This window comes from Fragaria vesca, linkage group LG3 (assembly GCF_000184155.1).
Source record: "Fragaria vesca subsp. vesca linkage group LG3, FraVesHawaii_1.0, whole genome shotgun sequence".
Classification (NCBI taxonomy): domain Eukaryota; kingdom Viridiplantae; phylum Streptophyta; class Magnoliopsida; order Rosales; family Rosaceae; genus Fragaria; species Fragaria vesca.
The window spans coordinates 22,744,402-22,755,419 of record NC_020493.1 but is presented as its reverse complement, the minus strand read 5'-3'; the positions used below and the strand labels follow the sequence as shown (position 1 = coordinate 22,755,419).

The 11,018-nt window shown below is 39.5% G+C and overlaps 4 protein-coding genes across 5 annotated transcripts in view; 3 read left to right on the top strand and 1 right to left on the bottom strand.

Moving 5' to 3' along the window:
- The window catches only part of LOC101299563 (uridine kinase-like protein 4-like), a 5,996-nt gene extending 4,057 nt beyond the window's left edge, over positions 1–1,939 (top strand). For both annotated transcript variants that reach the window (XM_004294855.1, XM_004294856.1), the window contains 3 exons: positions 266–338; positions 630–712; positions 829–1,939. In XM_004294855.1, the coding sequence (XP_004294903.1) occupies positions 266–338; positions 630–712; positions 829–1,002 (330 nt within the window). In that variant the 3' untranslated portion in view covers positions 1,003–1,939. The remainder of the gene's footprint in view (positions 1–265; positions 339–629; positions 713–828) is intronic.
- Positions 1,940–1,959: 20 nt separating this feature from the next.
- LOC101300606 (fructose-bisphosphate aldolase, cytoplasmic isozyme 1-like) lies at positions 1,960–3,774 on the top strand. Its single transcript, XM_004294859.1, has 4 exons — positions 1,960–2,022; positions 2,309–2,581; positions 2,678–3,087; positions 3,270–3,774. Exons 1-4 carry the CDS (start codon positions 1,995–1,997, stop codon positions 3,630–3,632), a joined length of 1,074 nt encoding a protein of 357 aa, XP_004294907.1. The 5' UTR covers positions 1,960–1,994; the 3' UTR covers positions 3,633–3,774.
- A 3,242-nt stretch (positions 3,775–7,016) lies between these two features.
- On the top strand, positions 7,017–8,602 carry LOC101301176 (sufE-like protein, chloroplastic-like). The gene has a single exon (XM_004294861.1). The coding sequence runs from the start codon at positions 7,181–7,183 to the stop codon at positions 8,393–8,395; it is 1,215 nt and encodes a 404-aa protein (XP_004294909.1). The 5' UTR covers positions 7,017–7,180; the 3' UTR covers positions 8,396–8,602.
- A 766-nt stretch (positions 8,603–9,368) lies between these two features.
- Positions 9,369–10,704, bottom strand: LOC101303205 (uncharacterized protein At1g08160-like). Its single transcript, XM_004294868.1, has one exon. The coding sequence runs from the start codon at positions 10,669–10,671 to the stop codon at positions 9,889–9,891; it is 783 nt and encodes a 260-aa protein (XP_004294916.1). The 5' UTR covers positions 10,672–10,704; the 3' UTR covers positions 9,369–9,888.
- Positions 10,705–11,018: the final 314 nt, after the last annotated feature.

Sequence of the window (11,018 nt, the reverse complement as noted above, 5' to 3'; positions counted from 1 at the left end):
TCTCTCTCTCTCTCTCTCTCTCTCTCTCTCTCTCTCTCTCTCTCTCTCTCTCTCTCTCTCTCTCTCTCTCTCTCTCTCTCTCTCTCTCTCTCTCTCTCTCCCTCCCTCCCTCCCTCCCTCCCTCCCTCCCTCCCTCCCTCCCTCCCTCCTGCAATCCCTTGGGTTCTTCATCTGCACATATTCACTTGCCTGTTTCTCAATTTTCAAAGTTGTCTTCTTGATTCTTCAAGTGCTGAATAGCTATTTCTTTGGTCTTGCTAAACAGCTAATTTATGAAAAGCTACCCAACGACATTTCAGAGAGGCATGTATTGCTGTTGGATCCTATCTTGGGAACAGGTTCGTCTTTTCTTCTTTTTGTTTGTAATTTTTTCTATAGTACATGATCAATATATGGACTTTGACTGCTGCTGCATATCAAGTACACTATTGAATTTTTTTTAAAACTGGTTCTTGGTAGAGCGAGGGATGAACAGCTGAGAATAAAGAGAAAATAAAGGACGCCTTCTCTTTTGAAAATGCCCCACCAGCTTTCAGTTGGTGGTTTGGGTTACAACTAATCAGATTTAAAGTGTTCTAAAATCTTATGGAATTAGACTTGTCTAATATCCATCGTATCCTTTTCTTCAGGGAATTCGGCCGTTCAAGCTATTTCTCTACTTTTAAAGAAGGGTGTACCAGAGTCTAACATCATATTTCTCAACCTCATATCTGTAAGTTTATGTCATTCTCCTGCTTCCGGTTCTTTTAAGAAATAGTTTAATTTTTTGCTGCACTTTTTTCATGACTGTATGAGAGTGGCTCATTGTGTTGCACATTCATTGACCAGGCACCTCAAGGTGTGCATGTGGTCTGCAAACGCTTCCCCAGAATAAAGATTGTGACATCTGAGATCGAAACTGGTCTGAATGAAGACTTTCGTGTTGTGCCTGGCATGGGGGAATTTGGAGATAGATATTTTGGAACCGACGATGATGATGAAGGGGTTCCTCCATCAAAGTAGCTCAAGGAAAACTGCTACTTGGTCCAACCAATTATCCACTTGAGTTATTTTCAGCAATGATAATCAACTAGTAACATGCTGGGTTCTACAGTTTCAATGTTGGGGAAATTTTGACTTTCAAGTCCATAGGTCTTCCGTTCTTTTACGAATGTATTTCACTTATGACAATAATGCCATAAGGTTTGGGGTCGGACAGCAAGTTTGTGATAGCAGGCAGTGAGTGTGTGCCTAGATAGCCAAGCTAGCTCCGGTTGAAACTTCTTCACATTGGTATGGCTTAGGAGGGAAGCAATATACAGGCACCCGCATGTTATGTACTTATGAACCAGGACATTTATGATAAATCATTCTTACTTTTCATACATTTCCTTTTCGATCATTTCTTTCCTTGGGTGCAATGTGCAAGTTGCATTTCATGTGTCGATTTTGGGTGAACTTTGAGCTGCACTAGTGTATAGAAGTTTACCTGGTGGGGAGGAAGACTGAGACTGGCTACTGGTGGTGATATGTTTCGACAGTTGCTTGATGGTGGTTGTCAGTCGTTGATGTATACAATCGACGGTTGGACTTCCTAACATGGATGTCGACAATCGAGCGAGCGATCAACTGTCTTTAGCATTCCAGGGACCAATAATGAGAAGAAAACAGGAGAATTGAAGTGGCTGAGGCACACATTTGGGTAGAATCCAAAACTCTCATTTGGTCTATGCCTCTTCAAGCTTTGAGGACCTGGATGAGGATTATTAGCCTTTCCACACAAATTTATGCCTGAGGATGAGTAGCCAGTTGGGGAGGAGAGTGATCACTCATTGCTCTATCCTAGGTTGATAACCTTCCTTGGGCTAACCTTTGGACACGTGTTGGTGCCTCCTTTCGTTGGATCTATTGGCATATTCCATCTAAGCTTTGGCTATATAGATTGTTGGTTCTCTAAGTTTGCTTTTGCACTTTCCTTCCCTTTATCTTATCCAGTACCACCTTAAGCTTTAACCATGTCAGCCTTCGTTGGAAAGTATGCTGGTAATATATCTCTCCATGTCAACCGTGCCCTATTCACTATGCAGGAAGAAATCAAATTTGGAGTTTAAGATTGTCATCGTAATGTATTATTTAGCGTAAAGCTTAATATAATGTCACATGTTATGTTATCAAATTGTTTCTTAGAATCTCGTACATGGTCTTATCCAATTGTGTAGTCCTAACCGTCACACATTCGACTATGTAGTAAGAGCTATTAGTTGAATTGTACGTGATCATAAAATTTCTACAATCATTGGATTATTGATAAACCTCTGATTGTTTGCAGAGGAGCTCATAAAGAATGCCAAGTACATTGCCACTCCCGGGAAGGGCATATTGGCAGCTGATGAGAGCACAGGCACCATTGGCAAGCGTCTAGCCAGCATCAATGTCGAGAACATCGAGTCCAACCGCCAAGCTCTCCGAGAGCTGCTCTTCACCTCTCCCAATGCCCTCCCCTACCTCTCTGGTGTCATTCTCTTTGAAGAGACCCTGTACCAGAATACCACTGATGGCAAACCCTTTGTTGAAGTCCTCCAAGAGAATAATGTCATTCCAGGCATGGTCTAAGATTTCGATATCCTCCACAAAAGTACTTAGATGGACTATCTGTGTCACTGTGTGTTAATATGATGCTTTAATGCCTTGATGTCAGGTATCAAAGTTGACAAGGGCACAGTTGAGTTAGCTGGAACAAATGGAGAAACCACAACCCAAGGGCTTGACTCCCTTGGAGCTAGGTGTGCACAGTACTACAAGGCCGGTGCGCGCTTTGCAAAGTGGCGTTCAGTGCTCAAGATCGGCCCAACCGAGCCGTCTGAGCTTTCTATTCAGCAGAATGCACAGGGGTTGGCTCGTTATGCAATTATCTGCCAGGAGAATGGTTTGGTTCCAATTGTGGAGCCTGAGATTCTAACTGATGGGGATCATGACATCAAAAAATGTGCTGCTGCCACTGAAATTGTGCTTGCTGCAGTTTACAAGGCACTGAATGAGCAACATGTTCTTCTTGAAGGAACACTCCTTAAGCCCAACATGGTCACACCAGGCTCTGACAGCCCCAAGGTACATATATAATGCTTGCATTCTCGCAAAATTGTCGACTGAAGATTATTGTGTCAAAATGTGCATGCCATTTGTCGCACGGTACAGTTTGACATGTTATTTTACCAAACTATAGATATAGATCTTATATTGACAAGCTAAATGATTCTGTGAATCTAATATATTGGTTTTGATTTTCACAGGTAACACCACAGGTGATTGCCGAGTACACAGTGACTGCACTGCGCCGCACAGTCCCAGCTGCGGTGCCTGGAATCGTGTTTCTCTCCGGAGGACAAAGCGAGGAACAGGCAACTCTCAACTTAGATGCAATGAACAGGTTGGACGTGCTGAAGCCATGGACTCTTTCATTCTCCTTCGGCCGAGCTTTACAGAGCAGCACGCTAAAGACTTGGGCTGGGAAGAAGGAGAATGTTGGGAAAGCTCAGGAGACATTCTTGGCAAGGTGCAAGGCCAACTCACACGCGACTCTTGGCAAGTACGGTGGAGAAGGTGCTGGTGGATTAGCATCTGAGAGCTTGTTTGTTAAGGGATACAAGTACTAGTTAGTCCTAAACCTTCACCATGGGAACTTTGGAATTATCAAGTGTATGAAGCAACCTAAACTTTATTGTTAATTTTGTCCAAACGAAAATCAAACTTGTAATTTATTTTCTTGCGTTCTTCAGTTGTTGGTACATATTCTACAATGTTCATATGATCAATGCTTAACTCAATTGTCTTTAATTAACTCAGTTGTTCTCTCCTCTCTTTTGCGGAAATTGAATTATAGATCAATTTTACTGCCATAAACTCGTACTATTCCTCACTAATCGATGAGTATCATGCCATACATCATCACTTGATTTTGGTGGATCACCTGTAACCAACAATCACAAATTTGGCAATAGGATCATGTCTCAAGTTTTTCTAAATTTTTGAATATAGTTTGTAAGATTCCTAAAGTAATCCTATCCCTTCTGCGTACCAAGTCTATAACGATCAACTGACCAATGTATAAGTTCCGTTCACCTGAAACTTTTGCCAACTTCGGCCAATAAAGTTCTCATTCGAATATTGGTACTGTCAAGGTTTCCGGTTGTTGTTTCTTTTTTCCGATTCAACAAAGTAACTAAAGGAAAACTCTCGGTAACACCGAGCATCAAAATTAAGGTTTCCAATTGTTAGTAGAAGGATTTCTCATCCCTTTAAAAAAAAAAGAAGGATTTCTCATCTTTCTACACTAATTGCATCAGAATATAGTTAAAACTACTTCAAGCGGCATCCCCAATTTCAACAATGCTTTGATACATTTATAATTTTGACTGATGTGAAAAAGAGTGACAAAGTGTGCAATCACTCCAAATGACGATTTCATTTGGACATGAGGCGCGATTTTCACAAACAGATGATCAAACCCTAAATCCTTTTAGATATCTAGCTCATATTCGCTCAACTTGCAAGCTCGTTCTGCTAAACTGATAGGAGCAGTTGATGCGAGGATTCTATAGCTTAAAACCTTGCACTTTTACATAGTTAATTCCTTAAAAAGGTCATTTTAACTTTGTTATTTTCTTAGGTACTTTGTGAAAAAACCAAGGTAAAAATGGAGTTTATATGAAGAAAATAAGGTATTGGACGTGTAGTAATGATGTCAAGGATGAATATTGATCATTCAATTGGTCAAAAGATAGAAGAGAAGCTCATGGAAATTCTTGTGTAAAACAGTTGCCGATAAGCTAAATCAGAAAACTGAAAAACTGTTAATTTTATCTCAACTTTGGGAGCTTATTTCTCATGCTTTCGAGTAAACTTATTCAGAGAAGGATGGCATTTTTTGAAGAAAAAGTGTTGTTCTAAATTCTGAGTCGAAAAACTGTCCAAAAGCATCAATCACGAAATGGGAAATCATTCTCAAAGCTTTAAGAAGGAAGATTTCATCAACTTTCTAGATTGCATTTTCAAAGAGTGTTTTTGAAACTTTAATGGATGATTTTCATCAAAGAACTTGATTGATATAAAATTATTGATGTTATACTACAATTTTTTGCCATGAATTCTTCAGAATGATGGTACGAAGCATATGGTTCAAGTCACACAAGTTGGTATCTCAAGCAGCAATCTCCAACAGACTTGTTCAGATTGAGTTTTCAAGGTATATTCTCGAAGATTTAATGAAAGACTTTTCTAGAGGGTAATTATTCACACATATAGACATTATGTTTAGATGATTTTAGTATCAAGAATAGTCTAGAAAGGTGGAGAAATGCATAAGTTATGACGCCGTTTGCCACAAAGATGGAAAGATAATACGAAAAACCTGGAAATTGATGACAAGTCTTTTATGCGAAGCATCTTCAAGACATATTTTGGGCACACGTGTCTAGAAGATTTCTAGAAGCTAGGTTTTTTGCACGGTTTTGAAGGATAATATTAAGAGTATATTGTGGAAGAATATCACATTTAAATCAGCTTGGAGACCTTGTCAAATAAGGAGAAGAGAAAATGAGAAGTAAACCTAATTTAAAGAGGAATGTGTTTCATATAAATAGATGGAGTTTTGCACACCAAAGGGAGGAAGACCCTAAGATCAGAACTTCCCCACCCTCTATAAAGTATAATGATCCTAGCCTCCATTAGTTGTTGCTCACACACGTATTTACAAAAGAAGCCGCCAGGCCATCATCGATCTCTATATCATCCACGGTTTACCTTTCCTTTGTCATATTCAAATTCTATTTTCTTGGTGAGTTTTTGTATGCATGTGTGGCTAATTTCTCTTAGTTAGGGTCAAAGTTTGAAGCCCCAAATATTTTAGACTTTTAGATACTGTTTTGAACCTTAGTTTTGAATTATTAAGTTTTTTAAATTGTTTATTTGGTTTTGGGTTATGGTGAACTCTTACTTGTTTATATTCATGTTCATGTAAGCGCGACATAGAACATTATGATATTGTGAGTGGGGATAGAAATAAGTTGATTAATCTCCTAGACAGTTAAAAAACCAGTTTCAAATTAGTAAAACTTATAGGACAATAGGTGAAGCCAAATACAAATGATTACATGCTAAGTAGGCATTTGCATACTTGTTTCGATATGTGTTTAATGCATAGGATAATTCATTGAAAGGATAACGTCTATATCTGGATTGGTTATTCTAAAGACTCAGTAATAATGTGACATTTAACTCTAGTAATTAAGGGATGTAATAAGGATTTATGCAGTGCATTCACGGTTCGATCTTGCATACTATTTTTAGGCGGCAAATTGGTTTCAATTAAAAATGAACCGTGAACACACTGCATAAGTCCGTATTACATCACTTAATTACTAGAGCTAGATGACGCACAATTACTTAATCTTTAGAATAACCAATTCAGGTACAGACGCTATCCTTTCAACAATTATCCTATGTATTAAACACATTGAAAAACAAGTATGCAAAACTAGTGTGGATTCTTTTTTTTTTTTGTTTCACCTATTTGTCTTGTAGGTTTTACTAACTTGAAACTAAATTTTTAACTTTTGGAGATTAATCAACTTATTGCTAGCCCCACTCACAAGTTCATATGTTCTATGTCATGCTTACATAAACATAAACAAGTAAGAGTTCATCATAAATCAAAACCAAATAAACATTTTGAAAAACTTAACAATTTGAAATTAAGGTTCAAAACAATATCTGAAACATTCTTGGGGTTTCAAACATTTGCCTCTAACTAAGAGAAATCAGCCACACATTGCTGTAAAAACACACCAAAAGATTGATGATGATTTAGCGGCTTCCTTTGTGAATGCATGTGTGAGCAGCATCTCACGAAGACTAGAATGATGTATAGAGAATGAGGACGATATGATCTTAGAGTTAAATTGAGGCGTTTTTCACAAACAAGTGATCGGACCCTATATCTCTTTATATATCTATCTCAGTTAACATATTCGGCAATTTTCATTGAAAAAGGAAATTGAAGGAAAACAAAATGGTGTGTTCGGCCTTTCGGTTTATACTTCCGCTCTGGCCCAGCCCAATGATAACCCCTTACCTGATCACCATCACTGTATATGTCCTCTGAAACTCGCAGTTTCCACTTCCCAGAAGTTCGAGAAACCAAACCATGTCGACGTCTTCTACTATCTCCTCCTCATTTCGATTATTCACAACCAAACTCCCCAACTCATCTTTCACCCCTAAAACCCTCTCCTTCTCCCCAAAACACCCAAACTTCTCTTCCTTCCGTCGACCCATCACTTTCCAAAGAATCCCCACCATATCCTCCTCCTCACAACCACCCTTGACTCCTCTCCAACCCATCGAAGACCTCCCTCCGAAGCTTCTAGAAATAGTCAAGCTCTTCCAGTCCGTTCCTCTCCCACGTGCCAGGTACGAGGAGCTCCTCTTCTACGGCAAGAACCTCGTACCCCTCGAAGACAAGTACAAGACCAAAGACAACAAGGTTGAAGGTTGTGTCTCCCAGGTTTGGGTCCGAGCCTACCTCGACTCCGACAAGAACGTGTTTTTCGAGGCCGATTCCGACGCCCAAATCGCCAAAGGTCTCGCCGCTCTGCTTGTTAAAGGGCTTTCGGGTCAACCCGTGGAAGAGGTTTTGAGGGTCCGACCCGATTTCGCGGTCCACCTTGGGCTTCAGCAGAGCTTGTCCCCTGGTAGGAATAATGGGTTTTTGAATATGTTGAAGTTGATGCAGAAAAAGGCCAAGGATTTGCTTAATGAATCGAGTTCTGTGGATTTGGGATCAAAGTCTGAAGTGGGTAGTGGAAAGGTTTCGAATTCGGGTTCGAAAGTCAATGGTGGATTGAGCTTTGATGAAAATGCTGAGCAATTGAGTGAAAAGAATTCGACTTTGGGTTCAAAAATCAATGGTGGATTGAGCTTTGATGAAAATGCTGAGCAATTGAGCAAAAAGAATTCGAATTTGGGTTCGAATATTGATGATGGGAATGTTGAACAAAGCTCGGAAGGAAATGTGGAGGAAATGGAGGTGGTGGGGAGTGTTTCGAATGAAGAGGAGTTGAATTCAGGTGGTTTGGGGGGTCGAGGGAAGAGAATTAGGGAGGCATTGGAGAGAGAGCTTAGTCCTGTGGAATTGGAAGTAGAGGATATATCTTACCAGCATGCCGGGCACGCCGCAGTTAGAGGAAGTGGTGACGGGGAGACGCATTTCAATGTGAGAGTTGTGTCTGAGGCGTTTGAAGGGAAGAGTTTGATCAAGAGGCATAGGCTGATTTACAACTTGTTGCAAGAGGAGTTGCAGAGTGGACTACATGCATTGTCTATCGAGGCGAAGACGCCAGCTGAAGTGAGTAAAGGGTGAAGCTGCTCTGGCTCCAGGAAAGAGGTTCGGTTTTAGTATTTTTGGATTTAGCTCTTACATATTGTTAGAGTGATCGTTTAGTGTGGTTAATGCTCGGAATTTTCAGACGTAATGTACACATAGTGGTCTAAAAGTTTAGATTGTGAACTCACTTTGTCTTGAAACTTTACAATAATATTGGTGGATCCATCTGCTGTCTAGTTATGTATCTTTTTTGTTATTGAGGCTCTTTATATTGATAATTTGGCATTAGACGCTGGATTTACTTTAAGCCCTAGATAAGGAAAAAACTGGTACGAATACCAACCTTATAATTTGAATATGACTTAGCACTCAAATGGTAATTGCTAAGTTTCTGGCTGAGATATACTCTTTTTCGACTAGCTATCTTCTTCAACTTAGCTCATTGTTATGTTGAACTGGAGTGGACTTTCCTATGAGGCAGTTTAAACTTTCTTGATATTGCCCTCTGCTGCAAATTCTAGTATTAGTATTTCTTCATTTCTTATGCAAAGTATAGAGGTGGGCTAGTTGTCATGTGCTGGCTGATCCAGTCAGTGAATTTTTAGGGATTTCCTTTGTGAATTTTAGGCTTGCAGTTAGACAAGATGGATAGGAGAGGATTATGGTAGTGGGAAATATACAGTGTGGTATCTACTTTTCTTGATAGTGGATGATTTACAGTATGTTCATAACAATGGTTGGGCATAAGAAGACAGAAGTATAAAAAAAAGAAAAAGAAAAAAGTAAATGTGTTGTGTTGAACCAGCTGTCCATTACAAGAACATGGGACTGTGACCTTTCTGTTGTTTCTTTAGATTTAAGAATAGCTCTTTCAATTGTTACGGACAGTTGAATTGTTGATGCATCTAAACTGTGATGTATGTTAGATGCTTACTGATTAGGAGGACACTTCCGAGTAGGACTATCTAAGAATGTACTCTCTACGTACAATGCTGGAGTCGGATTCCCCAGCTATCATTTTGGTTCATTCTATAGCTGTAGTTTCTCTAAAGTTTTGGATCAATCAATTATTTTAATATAAATTCTTTTGGTGATAATCAAGTACGCCGTAGTTGAATATTCTGGAAATATTAAGAATGCAGAGTTTATGCAGAGATCAGCACAGGATCCTAGTTGATTCTCCATACAATATTCATGCTACTTTAGTTCTTCCTTCCTCATATAGAGTTTCAGTTTGTCAGGGGAAATTCTGAGGACTCCATTTTATTTTCCTTGCAGAGGGTCTTGTCATGTTTCCTGTGTTTGTGATCTCATTTATTATGTACTATTGCATTGATATATGTTGATTTTTTCTCCTGTGTTTTTCAATACAACCTATAATATCACAAAATAAACTTCATTTGTTGTAAGGATAGAATGTTCATGTATCATACTATACACTCCTGTTATACACCAAGAATTCCATTTAGATCTCAATGCAGACAGAAGAAAAAGGAAAGATGGTAGTGGTACAAGTATTGCTCCTATCTTCATCTTTTGGTTCTGCAACTTCGGCCAACTAAAACACCAGTCGGTGGACCTGTCATCTGTAATTGGCATCTGCTGTGCAACCAGTAAGAAAAGTGGATCATTCCCAGACTGGCTCTCACTTTATATGTTCCTCTTATATTATACTCGACTCGATTGTTCTGCACCTGGGTTCGAAGCGCCAGAGCGTGATTCTGAGGTAAGTAAACCAAGCTCGATACCAAGTGAACTGCTTCCAGCCTTCCTTCTCGAGGTCTTTGAGTGAAAGGGTCAAGAGACTGAATTGCTATGAGCCTATCAGAAAAGTAAAGTTCCATCTGCAGATACTCAAATCTTACATCTATTTTCCGATTTGGGTTGGAGAAATTTGCCAGGAAAGCGAAGTCACCATTGAAATACTCTGGTGAGTCAAAGTAGATGGTGCTGAGCTTTGCATTAGGGATGTCGAACAGTGGTATTCTAGGTCTAACAACAAGGAAGATGATCAAAGTTGTAATTCCAAAGAAGATAAGAATAAGGCTGAATATGAGACATACTATTGCACCGCACCATATAAGTGGATTTGTCCGTCGACCCTGAGGTGGCCAGAGCATTGGTTGCTTTTCTGATTTTCTGGATTCATGATTGGCCGCTGCGGGCACCAGAGCTGCGGGCACCAGAGCATCTTGGTTCTGAGCATACTTTGTGATGATTTGATTCAGAGAGAGCGGTTTAGTTTGCCTTTGGGCTTGTAGTAGTGGTGAAGGTGGTATTGGAGATGCAGGTGGAGGGGGAAGGGGTAGCATCTCTGCCAAAATAGCCAGAAGAAGAACAGCTGAAACAAATAATGAAGGGGAAAGAGGAAGATGGTTGTTTGTTTAAATAAACCAGGAAGTTGGTTAAAGCAAGTAAAAGGAAAAGAAGCTTTTGATTGAGGGATAGTGCCATAGTGGAGCCAATTTGTATGTTATTGAAATTTGCAAAAGGAACTGGGAATGGAGGTAAAGTTTGTGTTAGCTTAGATGTTTTGTGTTTGAATGGTTTTGCTTTTGAAATTGCTACACTGATTGAGAAGGTCCCATATATATTCTGCAAACTGCTTAAGTTCCTTAATGGCTTCTTGCAACTTTTGATTGGTGTGATTGGTTAAACT